Source organism: Manis javanica, chromosome 11, assembly GCF_040802235.1.
Source record: "Manis javanica isolate MJ-LG chromosome 11, MJ_LKY, whole genome shotgun sequence".
Taxonomy (NCBI): domain Eukaryota; kingdom Metazoa; phylum Chordata; class Mammalia; order Pholidota; family Manidae; genus Manis; species Manis javanica.
In genome coordinates, this window is record NC_133166.1 from 63,667,766 (window position 1) to 63,688,492 (window position 20,727).

Genomic DNA, 20,727 nt, shown 5'->3' on the forward strand with positions numbered 1-20,727 from the left:
CCAGGGTGGAGGATGGGGTAGACAGCAGGCTCCCCTCCTGGAGCTCCTCCTGGCTCCACGGAAGGCAGCTCTGGGATCATCCTGCCGAAGGGAGTAGTCCATATTTGGGCCTCTCAGGAGGAGGGTGGTGTGTGGACCATTAGTGCATATGAGACTTTCCCCAAGGCCATGTCTTCACAAGAGAGTCAGCTAAAGTACATGGGGCCTCCTAAAAGAAGCAGGGGCCTAGCCAGAGGTGAAGGTCATGGTTCTGGCACTCTCACTAATAGCTCTGCCCTCTACCCCTTCTCACTAGCTCTGATTCCTAGAAAACATATGTGTCCCTGAACTAAATCTCTTTGGTCAGTCAGTCGCTGGCCTGGAGACAAGGGGATGGACAGGATGACTTGCAAGGTTCCCCATATTCTAGGATTCTGGATTTAACCTAAGGAGGTCATGCCAGAGACAGACCAATGAAACAGAAGAGTGAGCCTAGAAATAAATTTTCAATTATATGATAATTTGGCATTCGACAAAGGTGACAAGACCATTCAATGGAGAAAGGGCAGTCTTTTCAACAAATGGTGCTGGGAAAACTGAATATGCAAATGATCAAGTTGGATCCTTATTTTATACCATATACAAAAATTAACTCAAAATGGATCAAAACTGAATTTAAGAGCTAAAACAATAAAGCTCTTAAGAGAAAACATAGGGAAAACTGTGATACTGGAATTAGTTATTTCTTGGCTATGATGCTGAGAGCACAGGCAGCAAAAAAAAAAAATTTGGTAAACTGGATTTCATCAAAATTAAAATAGTTTGTGTATAAAAAAGACACTATCTGGAGAGTGAAAACACAACCCACAGAATAAGAGAAACTATTTGCAAATCATAGACCTGACAAGGGATTAATATCCAGAATATATAAAGAACTCCTACAGTTCAACAACATAAAAATAAGAAACCCAATCAAAAAGTGGGAAAAAGACTTGAAAACTGACATTTCTCCAAAGAAGATACACAAATGGCTCCCCACAAAAAGAAAAATATTGTGTAATTCCACTTCTATGAGGTACTTAGTGTAGGAAAGTTCACAGAGACAGAAAATAGAACAGAGATTTCTAGAGGCTGTTGGGAGAGGGACATGGGGAGTTACTTAGTTAATGGGTCTGTTTGGGGTGATGGAAAAGTTCTAGAAATAGACAATGGTGATAGTTACACAACATTATGAATGTACTTAATGTCACTGAATTGTTCACTTAAAATGGTAAGTTTTATTTTATGTGCATTTTACCACAATAAACATTATCCTTAATTCAAATAAAGACTTTGAGTTTTTAAAAAGAGGCTATCCTGAATAGCAAAAAGAACATTCAACTATGGTCACTGCCCTGCTCAGTGGCCTCCAGGCGCTTCCCCAAAGTCTGAAGCCCTCAGCAGAAAGTGGACAGCTCTTCCAGCTTTGCCCCTGCCATTCCTTAGGTGTCATCTTGCCTGTATCTAGCATGCCCCTCTGCACACATTCTCTGTGCCCAGCCCTGTGGCCATGCAGAGATGAACACAACACAAACCCCACCCTGGGGGACCTCCTAGTCTGAAGTTTGGGGTCAGATGAACACAGAGAACAGACTTTAGGAAGACTGCTCTTTCCCAGACACTCCAGGTACTTTCCTGCCCCAAAGCCCTGTTCATGCTGTTTTCTGAGTCTACAGGGCCATATAGCTCCTTCAGCTAGTGAGCTCCTATTCAGCCTCCAAGGTCCACCTCAAATGCCCACCCATGAAGCCCCAGTCCATTTGCACTTTCTCTGGTGACTACCACTTCTGCACATTCAGCTTCCTGAGGGCAGGAATCAACTCACTGCCAAATTCTCCATACCTCCCTGGTATAGGTGCACAACCCTGCAGGATTTGTTGGATGGGAGGAGAAGCCTTTGGCTGGGCATTTCTCAGAACTTTGGTGATGCCCAGTTCCTTCTCTGAAGTGGAACGAGGGAGCCCTTCCATCAGTGTCTCTTCCGCCTCTCGGTCCACACTGTCCCCCACAGTGCCTGGCTCACTGTAATCATGGCCACCACCCCCTGAATGCTGACTACATCCCAGGTCCATGTCCAAAATGCTTAATCTCTCCTAGGCTGTGAGCTCAGGACAGAATCCTGGCCAGAAGAGAATGCTGCATCCCATGGCAGTGCGGGAGTTGTCTCAGAATCCCAGAGGGAGGCAGGACCTAGTAGATGGGGTACCCAGGGGGGAGCAGCAGCAGCTCTCAGGTGGCCCTTCAGAGCAGGCAGTGAGAAGGAATGTGGGGCTCAGGGTGAGGCTGGCAAAGGGGGACTACAGGTAGGAGAGACCTTGAACTCACTGCAGGGAATGAGGGAGACCTGAGGAGAAGGGTGTGCATGTGTTGGGGGTTGCCCATTTGACTAGAACAGCCGTGGTGTGGCAGCTAGACCCTGGCCTGTGGCCTCCTAGGTGGCAGTGAAGGGGGATCAGTGGGGAAAGAGGTGTTCCTCCAACCTCCAAGGATTCAGAGGACTCAAGACTGATGTGAAACAGAGCTATGCAAGGTCTCCCTGCTCCCACACCTCGTACCCCACAGGGATCCCCATGGGAAATAAATTATTTTCCACCAGGGTATAAGAACACTAGAAGTTGGATTCTCACCCAGTCCTGGATCCAAAGGAAGGAAGAAGGAAGAGGAGATAGAGTTCCTAGCATATTCACGTCTTGTATCATCTATTCATTCACTCAACAAAACACCTACTATGTAGATCAAGCCCTGCTCCAGGCTGTGGGAAAACAGTTTAAAATAGAACAGACAAAAGCCTCATATAGTTTCCTGTCCTCCCTTGAGGAAGGTATTGCCCCATTGTTTGATCCCACACATGGTCTACCTTGCACTGACTAGAGGTTCTGGCATGTTCCTGGGGCCTCTGGACACTCAAGGAGTAATCCCTTGTAACTGTTATGAGGAACCTATGCCATGCCTGGACCCTTGTTCTCAATGTAGGCCAACAGGATACCTGAACAGTTGAAGAAGCTGTACCCAAGGTCAGAGTCCAGGTCTAGAATGACTCTGACTGGTCAGATACCAAGCTGCCCTTGACTGCCCCACCCCTGCTTCCCTGGATGTAAATAAAGCTAGGAAGAACTTTCTGGGGGCCATGTTTGTAAAAGAGTCTTTCAACCTCACATCATCTGCAATAGGATTAGGATGACTTCAAATCTAGTTAGGTTCATCCTACAAAAGGATGCCTTGTAGGTTCTCAGAGCCTTTGGCCATCAAGAGCTTGCCTTCTCCCTTCTTAGTGGTCCCACCTTGGGCAAGTTACTCATTTTCTATGAGTTTGTTTTCATCCACGAATAGGGATGATAGGATTATCTTCTAGGGCTGGGATTGTGATTCAATGAAATCACACACAAGAAGCACTTGGCATATTGCCTGGTGCACTGGCAGGAATGCTCAGTAAATGTGGACTATCGAATGGCATCATTGGCTCAGAGGCTTTGTCCTTCCAACTCAAACCCCCTTTGGCCTTGCATCCCATCAGCTGTCACTATTGTCCCTGTCCTGCTGATGGGAAAACTAGGACAGGAGGGCATGCCAGACTCTTCTTTGGCAGGTTGAACCCACCTTCTGCCCCCCAAGTGACCTCTCTTGATGCAGTGAGATGGGCAGAGTGGTGGGCTCCATAGGCCTCTTGAGGATCCTGAAGGAACCATCCACCTTTCTAGGTGCCTGGATCCTTAGCCTGGAATACTAAGAACTCCAGGGCCCCAGAAATCTAGTGCTATGCAGGGTTTTTATAGATGGTTGCCTGAGGCCCCGAATGGGGACCTATGTCCTATGTGCTTGCTTGTCTTCCCCACAAGACAGTGAGCACCCTCCTTGACATGGACCCCTGTTGTTTTCCCAGCTCAGTGCTGGAACATGAACCAGATGTGAACCCATGTGGCTGAATGGTAGGACTGCAGACAGGGTCAGGGAGATCTTTGGATATTGCGGAGGCCCACACATCTGGGAGTGCCCCAAAGTTTCCCTCCTCACTTGGAAACATGATCAGACCCTGACCCCCACCCTCACCATCTGCAATACCCTAGCAACTTCAAAAGGTAGATAGCATGAGGGGTGAGGCCCTTAGTCCTCCCAGGCAGAGAAAGACTGTGAGGGGTGTACCTGCAGGCATGCTACCTCTCTGCATCCTCACACCTGCTCACACTCCCCTCCCTCATAGGCAGGACAGGCCCAAACAACCCTATTTTGCCAATGAAGAAAACTGACTGGAACCACAGAGATAAGGGGACTCTTCCAAAGGCACATTTCCATGGCAATGTCAAGACTTGAACTCAGATCTCTTGGTCTCTGGAGAAGGCAGGGAGGGAGAAATGGGGAAAGGAGAGAAGCAGTTCTTGGGCTTTTCAGCTGCCAGAGAAGTTCTAGCAGGTTTGTGGCAACTTCCCTCAACTTCTCTGAGCTCTTCCCTTACTGGACAAGGTTATGCCCACCTGGGAGTGGGGAGGGGGACTTCTAATGAGCTACAAACCCCGTGGACAACCCTTCCTGCCACCACACACTGCACAACCTGATCAGGGCTTCCCCGTTCCAGGATTGGCCCCAGTGAACTGGAATCACCAAGTTACTGGTCTTTCTCCCTCTCTGAACCTGAAGGCAGAGGCTGTGTCCAGAGCTTCTCAGAAACCTCCACAAGGCCTGGCACAGGGGCAGGCAGTTCAGGCGGTGATGAGTAAGTAGAATCAAGCATCTCAGTCCCCATGCCTGTGAAATAGGACGTTCGGGCTGGCAGACATCTCATGTGTCTTCCATCACTGACCCACTGTGTGTCAGGGATGGAGGGGGTACCAGGGCTCCTGGAAGTGAGCAGTGCCCTCAGGTCTGGCAGATGGGTTATCTGAGAGAGGAGGGCTTCAAGTGGCCTCAGCCAACTCCCTTGGGTGCACACCCAGATGGTTTCTACCACTTAGGAAAGAAAACCTGGCCTAGGGAGCAGAGCTGTGAGCAGGAGTCCCAGCCCTGCAGGGTCACTCAGGGATAAGTCCCTGCAGTCCCACAGGGAACTCCACAGGCCTTCTCTCGTTGCCCCTGTGGCTCCCAGGAGCTCTTGCTGAGACCTGCCTTACTTCTGAGGAGAGTGGGACTGCTGGCCTCTGCCCTATTTGATGCTCAGTGTGCAGCTAACTGGAGGGGTTACAGCCAAGGAAGAGTGGGTGAGCCAGAGCACATATCCGCCAGCTGCTTTCTCCTCCATCCCCAGGAGGAAAACCTAGTAACCATTCCACCCTCCCATTAACCCCTCCCTGGGGCCCCATTTCTCCATGGGCCTCAGTTTGCTCATCTGTTCAATGGGATCTGCAGAGTGCATAAAGAAAGTGCAGATAATAGGTTCTCTTCAGTGAGCCACACTGGACAGAGGGTACACTCAAGAGCTGGGGACTGGGGGGAAGTCTCTTTGCAGTATGGGTGGGCTGGGTGGACCCTGCCAGAGTCCAGGAAGACTCTGGGGCTCAGTGCCCACCACCTACTGGCCACAGGGGGACTCTGCATGCCACTGGGTGAATCAGCCTCCCCAAGGAGCTGCGACAGCAGCAGGCAAGGCCACAGGCTGCGTTGCCCAAGTGCTTAGTCACCATCTCTTAAGGCAGAGGGTGCACCCAGAGGGCTGTCCCAGCCACACTCAGGTGCTCGCCCTCCTGTGCACTGAGCTCTCCTACACCGGGTACATAGCAAGAGCTGGAGTGCGTGCACATCTTTTACACGGGAGCGCACACAAGCTAGTACACACAGCCACTCCCTGAAAGCCACTGGACAGCAGAAGGAGGACACGATGTGTATGGGTGGGCCCCAAGCCTTCTCGTTCACCCTGAGCATGTGCTCACACAGACCGCTGAGCCTCTCGCTCACAAGGACAAGGGTACTGGGATGTGCTCACCGGTGGCCTTAGCCAAGCTCAGGCAGCACACTGAATGAGACACCAATCATTCATTTATCCTTCCAGCCAGTAAATATTTATTATGCCCAAATGTATATAACTTGGAAGAACATGAGCTGTAGGATCACAGGCAGGCACTCTGTTCTGCTAGGAGAAGGTTTGGCACGTAGAGGTGATAGGGAAGACAAGCAGAGACAGAGAACCTGAGCAGTCTGAAGGGACCAGGAACCCCAGGGCCTCGGCTTGAGCCTGGTCACTTGTAGATGCAAAGACACTCCGTAGCTGACCCCTCTTCATATTTAGCACCCAGCCTGAAGCCTAGAGCCTCCATTCAACAGTCAGCCCACTTGTCCTGGGACTGCTGCCTACTTTATCCCTGTGCCCCTTGGCTCACTCCAGGGAACCCTCAGGACATTTCTGCTTCCGGGAAGCCTTTTCTGTCCACTCTACCGGATTTTTTCTGGACAAAACTATATGTAAGGATGGGGAGGGCAAGGAATGGGATGAAGGCGGGTCCAGACTTGTACCAGCACTGAAACCACCGGAGGGCCTTTGGAAATTGTCCAGACTCCTGCATTTCACAGAGCTAAAATTCAGACCCAGGAGGGGAAGTGGAAGGGGCTTTCCCAAGGCTACACAGGGCATACAGACCACCACCGGGAAACCCGCTGCATATATGCTCGGATCGAGCACCCTGACGCACACGTGTGCCAAGCTGGACCTTAGCGTCATAGCCCAAACCTGCCACAGCTGCTCAATCTTCTCCCCTATTCTCCCTACGGCGCTTGACGTGTGGGAAGAACCAGCTGCTTTGCCCCAACCCAGTCGCCAGCAGTCCACCTGAGTGGGGCCAACACCAGCGCTCTACACACAGCGCCCAGTCTTGGGGAAGACTCCCCGCGAAAACAGTCTAAGAATACAAAGGAGTGTGCTTCAGTTCCTGCTCTCCATCGTGCAGCCCCTGTCCTAAGTACACACAGTGTGGTCTGAGGGGGAAAAACAGGTACTTAGTGGGTGGTGGTGCCTGCCTTTGTCTCGTCTGTCTGTCACACACACACGCACACATACAGAACCAGTATCTTACAGTAACTCTCCTCTCCAAAAAATACTCCAGGTGAAGCAGAGCACAGTGGTGACCCTTCTAGCTGTCTCTGGAGCCAGAATCTAAAATTTACCACTGCCCCGAATCGCCACCCAAATCACCAGCCTTTCCGATCCTCTCGGCCTCCCCTTTTGGCGTCCCTTTTCCTATCTGCCCAAGCCTCAACTCCATTTGCATTTCCCCCTCTCCTCTTTGGTGCAATGAGGAGTGGGAGTGGGGTGGGGTGGAGAAAATCTTTGCTAAGACAACAAAATGCCCTAGGAATGGGGCGCAGATGGACAGGTCTAGTGTCTACGGTGTCCACCACATCTCCCTGGACACCCTAAAGACTTCTGTCACACCACTAAGTCAGACTTTCTGGGGAGACTGGCTTTCAGGAAGCAAAGCATTTGTTGCTCAGGGGCTACCCCACATCCCTGTACTGGGGGAAAGAGCATCTGGCATGGAGGTGGGGGTGTCACCCATTTGCACATCCATAAGTGAGAGAGAGGAAGACACCTGATTGCACCTCTGGAAGGAAAGTCCTTGGGAGCTACCAGTGACTCTGATCTCTCAGAAGTACCAACTTGTGGCTGAGAGGGCTTGCTGGCCAGAGAGAAGTGCTTCCCTTTTCCACAAAGGGCCATGTTTGGAAGACGGGCCTCCTTTCACTGTCTAATTCAGATCTGTGTGTGCTGCTCCAGCTCCTGAACAAGGGGAACCCTGTGCCTTTCGGGAGATACCACCATGCACCTGGGGCTTCACTGTCACGGTTTCCCAATCTGATGACCCGCCTTGTCATCTTAGCAATGCCCGTGGAGGTCCGTAGCTGCAGGAGTAAGTGGCCTGGTGGCCTGGCAGGCAGCCACCTTACCCAAACAGTGCCTGGACCTACATTCTTGGGGGAGTGGGGTTGTAGGAGCTGAGGATGCTGAGGCTTTGGGTGCAAGGAGCTCTCAGCCAAGCATTCTCCCACAGTCCCTTTTCCTTCAGTGAAAGGAGCTGCTGCTCAACCATGGCCTCCCTATTCCCCAACCCATACCCAGGGAGCCAGAATCTGAAATTTACCACTGCTCTGCAGTTTCTCCCTTCTTTCCTCGCCTACTGCTTTGGGCACTCCGGTCCAGGGATGGGTGGAAAAGCCCCAACCCCAGACGAACACGGGGACTCCAATCTTTCCTCACTCCCATAGCTTGCAAGCGCCTCTGTATTCCCATTTCCCATTTCGATGTGCCGCTAAAACAAAGACGCGCACAGAGCTGTGTGGAGCAAGAAAGGAACTGAGGCCGAGATAAAGGTACATTCTGGACGCGCGCCTAGTTGCTTTCCAAAACGAAAGTCCTCGGGGACTTTGGCGAAATTATATATATGGTATTTCAACTTGTTTTCCTTTACGGCCCCGCTTTACAGCATGCACAGCCAGGGGCTTGCAACTCCAGAATAGCCTGACACAGTGGGTAGTAACTTCACTTTCAGGGTCCAGATTGCGCAAATGCCTGGGCAAACAACTCAAGACCCAACTCAAGACATACCACTTCTCGAGGACAAGAGGAGGGGGGTGTTCTTAGCTCTCCATAGTCTCTTTCGAAGTTCTCTTAAAACAACTCACAAAAAAAATTTTCCCCAAAAGTTTTCGTGTAACAAACACGTCTGTATCTTGATCCAAGTGGTAAACCGGTGTACCCACACATAACAATTCTTCGAACTTTCCACTTGCTGTGACTTCACTCTATATAAATTATAATAAACAACACTTTATGCAAATCGATTTACTTAAAATACTAGACTTTAATCCAGGCCTTCTGTTTTTCTATTTAAGAACGTATGTGTTTAGGTTGACTGAGCAGGCTGCCTGCTATAGAAATTAACAAAGTAAAAAATTAAAAGCATTTTTCTTCCCTGCCCGCCCTCCTTCCAGAATTGACCAGGAGTCGCGGACATCTCAGCTCCCAGGCTAATTTTCCCTCCATCATCCTACAATGGCCAATGGAGTCTAACTGCTTCTGCCCGCCGCTCCGTTTCTCGCTCTTTTTTGGGGGCTCTCTCATACAAAAACAGGTCCCGGTTCTTGGACTAAATTTGAATACTAACCGGGCGGAGTTTACACATTTTGTGTCTGTGCGGGAAAATAAAAACCCCCTGCAATCTCTGCGCCTAATTTGACAAATCAGGACCAGCCCCTCGGCGACGCCGCAGGGGTCTCTGGCCTGACCCCATGTCTCCCCAACTCCGCGCTGAGTGCGCTTCTTTAGGTGGATGGGAAGGTAGCAATCGGCTAGCAACGAAAAGCTGCGTGCACTGAATCGAAAGCGAAAGAGGAGGTAGCAGGGTTGCTCCCCGAAGCATCCCGGGGCGCGTGACAGAGGCTGGAGCGCCGGCGGCGGCTGGGAAAGCGGCCACGGGTTTGTGGGGAGGCGCCGGAGCCCTCACTCTGGCGGCTCGGAGGCTCTCCGTGCCATTGAGAAACGTCGGGTCTCCACCCTGGCGTGCTTCCTGGGGACCACGCGGCCAAGGACGGGCCAGGGCCACGCAAGGACTTGAGAAGGCCGAAGTGCTCCCCGGAGCCCGCCGGGGTCGGGATTGCGACAGGCGAGAACCGGGTACGGCTCGTTCATGAAAACTTATGGCATCTGCGGAGTCATCTTGCTCGTCGTCCTTTTAGAGGCCCTGGAAGGGTAGGAACCCTTACAGCCTGGGAGGATTTCTCACCTTCACTTTGGGCGAAGGGAGAAGGCCGGTCGGCGGAGACTCGAGGTGGATTCCCGGCCCCGCGCTCCCCAGTGTGTCCTGGCGCAGCCCTCAAACCGGTACCTCCCTCCCCGCCGCGGCCTCTTGGACGCGGGGATTGGCTCCCGAGGCTGAGGTCCGGGAGCCGGCCTCGGAGCCTCGGTGTAGCGATACAGATCAAGGAACTGGCCTCGGCCCTCGGACCGACCGAACCGGGGAGGAAGTTGCAAGGTCGAAGCTACGGGCGGTGGGGACCGAAGTCAGCCAAAGCTGAGGCTAGCGCGGAGGCCAATGCCGGGTCTGCCTCCGCCGTTCCTCGAACTTCTGGGAACATCCCGCGGCCTTTTCCTTGAATCCTAATTACCCCCTTTTGAGTACACACTCTCACAAAGGTGGGAGAACGCTGCTGTCAGTGGATGCCTCAGTTTCCCTGCTTGCTGGCCACCTAGAGAGCCAACTCCAGAGTAGCTCCTCCCAGCTGCCTCTGTAAAGGGCACAGCCTCATCTCTTGGATTCTTAATTTGGACCTAAAGTGCTGAATCTCTTTTCTACCAGGGTCAGAAATCTCCTGGGAAACTTAGCTGTAGAGAGATGGAAAAGAATAACCAGAGCAGTTGTTTGTGGCTTTCCCCTGAGCAATGCCTCCATCGTGGGCAGCAGGGGAGTAGGGTCCTGTTAGTGATTCCAGCTGCCTTTTTTCCCCACCTGCAGTTTATGGCTTTGCCCCAATAGCGACAGAGGCTGCCCTTTCTTCAGAATTGGGGGCTCACAAGTTACCAACAGCACAGAGGCTGATGATAGAAATGTGGAGGAGGGTACAGGACTCCTGGTCTCTCCACAGGCTGGAGAGGGTGGGGATGGACATTTACCCCCTTGAGGCTTACTATTATCTCTGCTTGATACAGATGAGGAAAAGGGGTTGAGAGAAGGTACTTGATCTCAGGTCATGTTGTATGTTGCCCCAATGGCTAAAGCCAGTAAAGAAAGGGCTAGGCTGGTGTGCGGGTGCCCAGCAAGGCTCAGAGAGGGCGCTCAGAGGGGGCCAGTCCCTTTCCCCTTTCCCTCTTAACTGGAAGGCATCTTCTAAACAAGAGCTTGGAAGCAGCTTGGGATCTCTGCTTACCGAGTATTTCAGCCTCCTCAGAAGCCTCACTGGTGAGTTTGCTTAAGCAAACTTGAAAATGCCGTGCAGTGGAGGAGAAAACACGTGAGTCTCCTGCCTTTGCACAGTGAACCTCCATGGGTCTCCCTGTCTGTGACTCACTCTCACCTAATAGTTGGAATAACGGACAAGGAAGGGCCTGGATGAGGCCAGGAGGTGGGAGCCTGAGCCCCTGGGGTGGCAGGCAGTATACATGGACAGGGCTTAGGTCCCAGGGTGCAGGCTGCGGAGAGAGCACCTGTGTGGAGCTGTGAATGTCTGTGATCTGATCTCATTCCATCAGGAAGGTGGAGGAAATGGGAAATGGCTGCTGGATGTCTTTAACTCTGCTCTTAGTCCTGTGCTATGGGTTTTGGAGTGTGTGACTATGTGCGAGGCTACACGAATGAGTATATTTGGTGTGTGACCAGACTGGCTCATGAGGAAGAGGTTGTGTGTGTGTGTGTGTGTGTGTGTGTGTGTCTGTGTGTGTGTAGACAAGTGTGTGATTGTGTGAATGTTTGTGTGTGTCAGCGACCACCTAATGAACTAGTTCTGAGACTGTGGGAGAGCTGGTCTGAGTGTAAGCAAGTGTCTGCCATGAGCTATTTTCCTGAGGTTATTCTAGCTGCCAAGGCCTCCACCATGTCCCACCATGACCCCTGGCCTGGTGTCTCTCCATCCAGCCTGCAGCAGCACACCCAAAGTCAGGACCAGCACATCTCCAGGGCCCTGCTCGAAGACCAAGGCCTCAAGGAAAGAGTGTGTACTCAGGGCCTCTCTCCTCCCTTCTTGGTTGCTCTCCCCGTCATCTTGAGGCTCACCAGTCCTGATTCTGTGGAAGAAAAGGCCTAAGCTCCTGGCTGCTCTCTCATCAGGCGGTTCTTGAGAGACCTACTCCTACACTGGAATCGCTGAGCTTTGGGGGCCTTGGCCAGCAACCTGCATCCACGGTCAAGGGGGTTGAGGTCATTTAGGCTTCGGATTCCCTGTGGGCCCAAACCAGGACTCAGATCCTTCTCTCTTTCTCCCGCACTGCCCCCACCTGAGCTTGGCGGCTTCCTGCTCTCCTGCGGAGTCCGTCCTACACCATTGTTCTGAGGCCGGCGGCCTCCCAGGTTCCGCGTACGGGGAAACGCTCGGGAACTCAGGGCAGCCTGCCTCCGCGGGTTCGAGTAAGGGTGGGGGAAAGGACTCGGGTCTTCCGTGCCCCCAGGAGTCTGGCCTCGCACCCTCGTGTGGCGTCTCTGTTACACGGCATCCGGGGCACGCTCAGCTGTCCGCGCTCCGGACTCGCAGGCGGGCTCGGCACCTGCGACGCTCCCACCTGCGGCGCCTCCCGAAGAGCCTCCACGCAGGGCGGGGACAGAGGCCTGCGCAGCCCCATAGCCCTGCGCTGGAGCGGTACGCCGCGACTGTTTCCCGCCGCCCGCCGCCCGCCTTGAGCTTGTGAGAAGCATTTGCTTCAAAACCGGCTCCACAGAGAGCAAAACGAGTAGTTTGGGAAACCGGCAAAGAGGAGAAACAAACTCGAGGTCGACTTCAATAGCCATACGCTCCGAGCTCTTGGCCGGGGGATATGAAGGAGGCAGGACGGATCCCTTGGCCCCCTTGGAGCAGTCGATCCCTTTTTTCTGACCCATTGTCACCCACTGCTCGGCCCCGCGTGTTTTCCAGCCCGCCAACTCATGCTTCCCGCAAGCCAAATGGGTTTCGGAGGCGCAGAAGCCACGGGCCCTGAGTCGCCTGCCCTGAGGGACCGGCACGTGCACTCACCGTAGCAGGGGACCTGCAAGGCTGCGTTGTGGCCGCCGCTGCCTTCCTGGAGTTTGAGACTGCCGTCCGGGGGCGTCTTGCAGGCGCCTCGCTGCAAGTAGAGATGCGGTTGCTGTGCGGGCGGCTGCGGCTGCGGCTGCTGGGGAGCCGGTGGTTGGGGCTGCGGCTGGGGCTGGAACTTGTTAAAAGAGCCCCGCGCCCCGGCGCCACTCTCCAGGGGTGCCGCCAGGTCCTGTTGCCCTGCGCCGTAGCGGGCCCGGCTTTTGGCGTCCCCGAATCCCTGCCCTTTGTTGGCGGCGGACAGGAAAGTTGTGCTGAACTTATCGCCACCGGGGTATGCCCTAAAAGGAGATGAGCCCTCCCGGCTCTGCGACACCGGGCTGTAGTAGGCGTCCATGGCAGCAGCCGGCGACTCGCAGTAAGAGACACACGTCTCAGCATTCATGCCTGGCTTGCGGGCGACGGGCGGGGGCTGGAGCAAGAGCGCGAGGACGCCACCGCGCGCCTCGGCCGGGAGTTCGGAGAGGCTGGGAGGCGGTGGCCGTGCGCCCCGCGCGGGCCTGCTCACTCTCCCTCCTCCCCTCAGCGCCTCTCTGCCTCTCCCTCTCTCTCTCTCTCTCTCTCTCTCTCTCTCTCTCTCTCTCTCTCTCTCTCTCTCTCTCTCTCTCTGTCTCTCTCTCTGTCTCTCTCTTTCTCCAGCCTCCTCCTCTCTCCCTTCTCCCTCCCCACAGCTGGCTCAGAGAAAGAACCAAGGACTGTAAAAAAGATTCAGATGTTTCGGAAAGCTGACCAGATCTCCCAAGCCCTCTTAAGGTTTTTGAGGCGAAAAAAAAAAAGCGAGAGTGAATTCCCCCCACCCCACCCCAACTGTCTTCTCCTCGTCTTCTTTCCCTCCTCCTCTCTCCCTATTCTCCTTCCACCTACCCTTGTTCCTTCTTTCCTTTTCGTTAGAAGATGCTACTAACTCGCTTTCTGGAGATGCAACTCGGAGGCGCCTGCGGGCCTTTCAGATTCTAGGAGGGGCAGGACCACTCTCCCACCTCCCTAGGGGCTGCAGACGCGGGAGGTGGGGAGGGGGGGAGGCGGGGGCGGCTGTGCCTCCAGAGGCTAGGCCTGTAACTGAAGGGTTCAAGCTTTGGCCTAGGGTAGGGAGGCATGCAGAACTTTAGTGCCAGATTAAAAAAAAAAAATCTAACAGGTTTTCACATTCAGAGTCAGATGGGCTGCTAGGCTCTGGGTGCGGGCGAGTCGTTTGGATGTTTCTGTGCAGATCTGGTGGCGCAGTTGCAGGCCTTTCCACTGGTGCAATCCCCCACTGGTTTCCAATCTCCCTTCCCAATTCTGGGTTCCTCCAGGAAATTCACACACACCTCAGTCGTCCGGTGCGTGGCCACTTTCAGGTTTTGTTGACTATTTCTCCCCACTATAAGGGCACTGGTCAGAGTGAAGCACTGTGTCCACTCAAGCACTGGAGAAAACGTCGCCTGGGCCAGGTTAGGAAAGCTTCAGACCGCGGCCCCATCTTCTCCCCTCCCAGGACAAAGCTGCACACGCCTGCGCCCATCCAAGGGCATTTTCTGGCTAGAGTGTTTGAAAGCAAGGAATTTGGAGACCCGCTGGCCACCCCCCATCGTTGCTCTGTCACCTGCTCACTGCCCCGGGTAGAGGTGAAGCAGTCTTTTCTCTCTCTAGTCTCACTGTTGCCAACTGTAAAAAGAATGGCTTGGATTGGATAGGTTGTGGTTTCACATACTGCACGTACCGCAGGGCACTGGGACTGGCCACAGCAAGGGAAGAGAACTTTAGGGAGCTTCAAGCCCCTTCCACAGTCTAGTCATCAGTGGCACCTCACAACAACTTGTGTGGTGGAGATTGGAGTCCACAGTTTTCTGATGATCAAACTGAGGCTCAGAGAGGTGCTGTCACCCAGCCAAACCCCTCCTTGGAACCCTTACAGAGACTACTCCCTCCACGGTTCTGGGATGGTGTTGCCAACAGAGAAAATGCAAACAACAGAGGAAACGGGTCTCCAACTGTGGAATGATTCAGTTTGAAGAAGCGCATTTGGAGCAGCCCTGGTTAAACTGCAAGAAAAATCCGTGAATCAAGGATGTTTATTAGAGGAGGCTGGGAATGTGAGAGGTGAAGGAGCAAAGTGAAAGGAGAGAGGGCTTGAGTGCCCTGGACCCGGGGATGTGGGTCAGAAATCAATCTTTTGCTCCCAAGGTCTCTCCCCGAAAAATATGGAGAGCAGGCCATGCTTCTACCTCCAACCTCACCCAGGCTAATCCTCACCCTCACCCCACTCCCTCGGTACTCTCCTCGCTCTACCGCCACATCTGGTTTCCATCTCGGCTTACCTTGAAGTGCTCGTTAATAAAGATATTCTGCAAATCATGGCCAGGGGTGTGCAGGCACAAACCCTTTTCCCCACCGCCCATTGGGATGCACACCTCTTTGGCCCACAGACCTAAGCCATCTTTTATTTACTGAGCACTTATTGTGCAGGAAGCCATCCACATGTCATTGTCCTACGCATCTCCAACAGTCTGACAACGCATGCCTTAGTCATACCCATTTTGCAGATGGATAGACTGAAACTTAAGGGAAACCAACTAATTTTCCAACCTCAAATAGCAAAAAGTGGGTGAGCCTACATCATCCCAAATGCTCCTGCCCAGCTGAAGTTTCTTTCAGTTCTTAAAACGGGCCAAGTTCTGCCTGTGCATTATAATAAGGGTTTTCCTCTACCTGGAATTCCCCAACCTCACCCCTGCAATTTGTCTTGCTAATGATTGGGGTCCAGCCTAGAGTTCATTCCTCCAGGAAGCTTTCTCATCTCTCCCTGTTTGATTTGGTACTCCCATCTGCCACATCTCTGTCTTGGACCTTGGGGTTGTCTAGTTGCTGGGGTCATTGTACATTGAAACCTCACTAGTTGGTAGCTCTTGGAGGACAGCCTCTGCCATGCCTGGTGCCCCACAGATATTCATGGAATAAAATATAAAAGCTGGACCTGTTGGACCCTAGGTTCCTTCCACTGCCCAACGTCTTTGGTTTCCTCTAGACAAGGACAACCAGTTGCTTTCCCTCCCCCTCTATGGGAATTAAATGACAAAATTAAGAGCTTGGCAGCTTCTCCCCAGCTGCACAAGAATGGTGAGTTCTCAGAGTAGAGGCCAGGGCTGCCTCATTCACCACTGGTCTTGGCACATTGGAGGTTCTCATAAAATGTGTTTTGAATGAATGAATGCAAACATCATGTGGTCCGGGGGCTTAGAGTTGAATTTTTGCCAAGAAGTTCCAAGCAAGCAGGCTGCTTCAGTCCATGCGCCTACAAGGTAGCTGCCTGCAAGCACTTGGATGGTGCAGCCATCCCTCAACTCCCTACCCACCTCCAATTCCAGGCTAGACACAAGGGGAAGACTAGAAGAAGTACACTGCATGGGGTGGCGTGGTGGGTGGGTGAGAGGAAAGTCCCCAAGACAGGTACAATGACAATTGCACAATTCTCTGCACAGCTGCTCACTCTCAATGCAAAACAACAACAGCAATTGAAAATATTGTGGGGGCTTTCTTGCCTGAGTTCCAGGAAACTTCCTTTACTCACTGCTCTCACCACCTACCCACCCAGAGGTTTCATTACCTGTTTGATTACTGCCTCATTATTCAACCTTTTCTCAGCCACCAGGGGGAATTTCACACCCTGCACCCTCGGGGTGCAGCATTTGGTGTGATCAGCTGGAATCCCTCGCTGAGGTCCTGAGTCCTTGCAACTGGCACAAGAGCCTTTCACCTTTCCACCTCCTACCTTAATCGGTGGACTGAGGAAGAGTGAGCATGTGCCTGTGCGTGAGCAAGAGTGTGTTTGCCTGCAACTGCATGAGAACATTCTGTGCTTGTCATTTGCCTCACAAAAACTGTCACTGACCTCCTCTCCCAAGTCCCTTAAAGCACAACCTTCTGGAGAGAAGGCTAATAAGTGTAGCTTGTTATTCCTCTGTGCATTCAATCATTTTTTCATCTATTGGCCCATCCATCATCCATCCATAGCTGAAAGCCGGCTACTCCCACCAGGTTCCCCGGAAGTTTGCCAGCCATCTGGCCACTCCAACGGCGTTGAAGGCCAGTTCTGGCCCTGGCCTGCTCCCCAGGAGCTATTTCTCCCACAGCTATGGGTCCTGCTTGTTTGTGGGTTGTCTCGAATCTCCTCTAGCCACCCTTGACAGGCGCCTGGCTGCATCTCTACACTTCCAGTTATTTCACTACCTACTAGGAAAGGTTAGGGTTGGCAGGACCCGCTGCTTCAAGTCCTGCACTCCCCCTGCCTGGTAGGCACATCTCTGGCTGCCCCCTTTTCCCTCCCTTTCAAAACTCCAGTTTGGCCCTCCAGCAAGCAGCTTCCCTCTCCTGAGGGCAGCACACAGCTGAGTAAGGCAGTGTGAAGTGTGAAGGTAAGGAAACCATGAAGACAAGTCTCTGTCAAGGTTAAGTGTCCAGTATCACCCACTCTGGGGCCTTCCTTCACCACCCTTGCAACTGTTGTCACATCTGCCCGTTTTTTTCCTCCATAGCATCTATCCTGACCTGATATTATCTCCCACATTTGTTGTTTTACTTCGTTTATTGTCTGTCTTCCTAATAGAATGTGAGTCCATGGCAACTGTCTTCCAGTAGGAAGTACAGTGTTTGGCAAATAGCACTGCTCAGCAATATCTGTTGAGTGAACGACTGAAGGAGTGAATAAACCAAAAAATGAATTAATGAATGAACACTGAAATGAATGAATGAACAAAGTATTCCTCCAGTTCTGGAGGGTAATTGCCTAGTCCCTGTGGCTCAGGGCTAGAGCTCTTGAGGCCACGGTGTAGGATTGAGTTGGTTAGAAAGTCCTGGATTGGGGAAAACCCTAGCAGACTCTCTTTTCTTTCAAAGGGCACTTAGCCTTGACAGGTTCAGAGCCAGCCCCTTGGGTGCAAGCTCCCCTCCATGCCAGTCTCCCACTGCACTCGTGCCCGTTGGACAGACAGTGGAGCTCAGCGCCTGGGCACTCTAGCTTGGGGGCAGCATATCTTCTATGTGACCTCCTGACTGTCCAAGTTTCAACTTCCAGTGTGAGTAAAATCACCCCAGAGATTGTGTTCACTAGTTCAGTCCAAGTTGTCACTCTGTAAATGGAAGAAGGAAACAAAGACTGCTCAGAAGTTTGGGGCTGATGAAAGGACATTTTGGACACCTGCAGAAGGAGCAGGAAGAGTCAAGACATAAGCTGGGGAGGCCAGGAATCTTATAGCTCTTGCACAGGAGCCCTCCTGCCCTGTGAACGCTGTACACACTGAAAATAACAGCATAGTATTAGCAGTCATATATCAGACAACTGTTACAAGTCAGCTTTTGCACATTCAGATTTTTGTCGTCTTCACAAGATCCCCAGGGTGGTACTATTTATTCTTATTGTACAGTGATTGAAAAAATCGGAAGTAGAGAAGCGAAGTTAATTGCTTACGGTCTCACAGCAAAGCAGAAGATTTGGGATTGGAACGCAGGTGATCTGACATCAGAATCCACGATACAAATCACTTCACGCTCTCAGAAACCTCTGCTTCCACGGCCGGGTCTAAGAGACCTCTGGGGACTGGCAGGTCGAAAGACTCCTGATGCTTCTCCGCCCGCAGGGCGCACAGAGACGCTGCCTCTTCTCCAGTGCCGCAGGCGCGGGGGCGATGGCTCTAGTCGGGGCAGGGACCCGCGGCGCTCGGCAGCCCTGGCCGCACGCGCGGACCGGCCGTGGGCTCCGCCGGGCGGAGGCCGAGACTGCGAAGTCGGCGCCGGCGCTCGCCACTGGCTTCAGCCTCGCAGACCCTGCCCCATCTCACTGGAATGCGGGCCCCGCGGCACCCTCTCGCGCTCGGCTCCCGCGCCCGCGCCCGCCCTGCGCTCGGGTTGAGCAGGGCTGCAGGCACTCTCTCCCCGAGGTTCTCCAGGCGCTGCGGGCCGCGCCGACGGCTGGCGCAGGGCCCGGTAGGTCTGGGCAAAAGCGCGGCCTCTGCCCCACGAAGGGAGTAGGGGTCGCTGAGGTGCGTTGAGCCCGCGGGAGAACCTCGCCGGAGAGGCGCGAGACCAGGTCCGGGGCTGCCCAGCAGGGCCCCGGGAGCGCCGCGACATCCGCCCCTCCTCCTCGCCCATGGGCCCCCGTCTATACCCGGACCTGTACCCCGAATTTAGGTGTTTAGTTTTCCCGCAGCCCTGGCCCGCCGTCGGCCTCTGGCTAGTGAACGCTCGGGAATTCGGCACGGGGAGAGGCCTTAGAGGGCAACCACCTCCGCCGCCTCCAGTTCTCTGTTTACTGTCTGGGGAGACAAGGGGTGGAAAGGACGCCTGAGTTCAGGGGCATATCTTCATTAATCTGGGAATATCGCGAACCCATACCGAATAAACAAGGCGTTCTGGAGAGTTCTTGTCGCTTACACACCAGTCGGTCTTGAGCGTCAATGAAGCCCGAAGCGGGAGGGATAGAGGTTTTTTTAAATGAGCAACGCACCGCCTGAGCCCGCGGGAGCGCACACCTTTGCCAACTCAGATGCGTTTTCGGGATCTGCCTCCCGGCTCGCCCGGCAGCCGCTACTTTTCCGTACGGGCTGCGGTCCCTTCTGAAGACTCAGGCCAGGCGCGCGTTGGGGCCTGGTGCCTGGCCTTCCCATCGCAAGCCAAGGCAAAGAGCGCAGGGCCGGGAGGAGCGTTCTGAGGGCCAGAGCAGGCGGAACTGGGGTCTGCGACAGCTGACAACTACGAAGCTCATCAGGGGCCACTGCTTTAATCCTGGTTCTGGAGAGGAAGTTGTTGGAACCGGAAGTTCTCCTCGGGGTCCGGGCTGGTGCACCCCTTGAATATCAGCTCCGGAGAACACAGATTTTAAACCCACAGATAACCCCCAAACGTTATTAGCCAATCTCCCAACCAGGTGTTTGGACTGAAGCCCCCTGTCCCTTGTCTCCTCCCCTGTCCCTTATCTCCTGCAAGTCGGTCCTTGAAGGTTTTAGAAAGTGGCTGGAAAAGACTGGCCATGCGTGGATGGACGCCCAAAACAGCACTACTTCATATATACATGGGCAGAAATGAGGTCTCAGTTTCTTGAGGTGCTTCCCAGGAGGAGAGGTTCTGCCCTTATTCAGTCTTAGTTCTAGGGAAGCCCTAAGAACTTTCTACCCATTTCTCTGATAGGGAGATGAAGGCTTCAGTAACGGAGGGAAAGGTTTTGATGGCCAGAGGGATCTGCGGACTCCCTCATATTGAGCGTCTGTGTGTGCCTGTCTCTGGGGAGACGGTTCAAAACTTTCATCAGAGTCTCAAAGGAGTTCTTGACCCCAGAGGGCTAAACTCCATTGGTCTGGGCAAAGTTGACCCCTTGGGACAAAACTGGTCTTTTCCCAAAGTCCTTTCTGTTCCCTCAGACCTGTACTGCACCCCCCCCCCACCCTTCCCTACACCCTTCAGTCCACAACAGAGAGGCTTACAAGCCCCGCCCCACCCCGGGACTGCCCAACCCATAGCCTAGAGGGTTACTTACAGGTTTGTGGCACTTCTGTCTAATAAGGGGTGGTCTTACCAATCCGACACTCATAAAACCAAGCTAGAGCCAGAGAAAGGTGAAGGGGCAAGCTTCTATGGCAGCGGGAAAAAGCTGGCTTCCTAATTCTCTCCTCCTGGGGATCCTTGAGCTCCCTCTGTGCCCCCCTTCCCTTCCTTTCCCCACTTCTCCCCACCAGTCCTCAAAGCCCACTGGCACATCAGCACTCCCTCAGCACCCTGGCCTCACTCCACTCCCATCACTGGGTGGGAGGAGGGGGGAACATGGCCCATAATTCCCTGTTCTTCTCCCCCCACAACTGGGGCAACTCTTGTCTCTAAAAGCCCTTCTCCTCTAAGGTTTCACTTGTCCACTTGCCCCCTCCCCCAGCCCCAAGAGTTGTGGGCAGCCAGTGGCAGCTGTGTTGACTCTAATTCCAACACTCCTCTTTCCCCCAGTGTTGTGCTCATGGATGGTGGAGGGGGCTGTCTGATTCTCTCTGGGAC

At 53.4% G+C, this 20,727-nt stretch overlaps 1 protein-coding gene across 1 annotated transcript in view; it reads right to left on the bottom strand.

Moving 5' to 3' along the window:
- ALX4 (ALX homeobox 4) overlaps positions 1–13,266 on the bottom strand; it is a 42,489-nt gene extending 29,223 nt beyond the window's left edge. Inside the window, exon 1 of the mRNA XM_017656500.3 lies at positions 12,655–13,266. Coding sequence (XP_017511989.1) covers positions 12,655–13,099 — 445 coding nt within the window. The 5' untranslated portion in view covers positions 13,100–13,266. The remainder of the gene's footprint in view (positions 1–12,654) is intronic.
- Between the last annotated feature and the right edge of the window lie 7,461 nt (positions 13,267–20,727).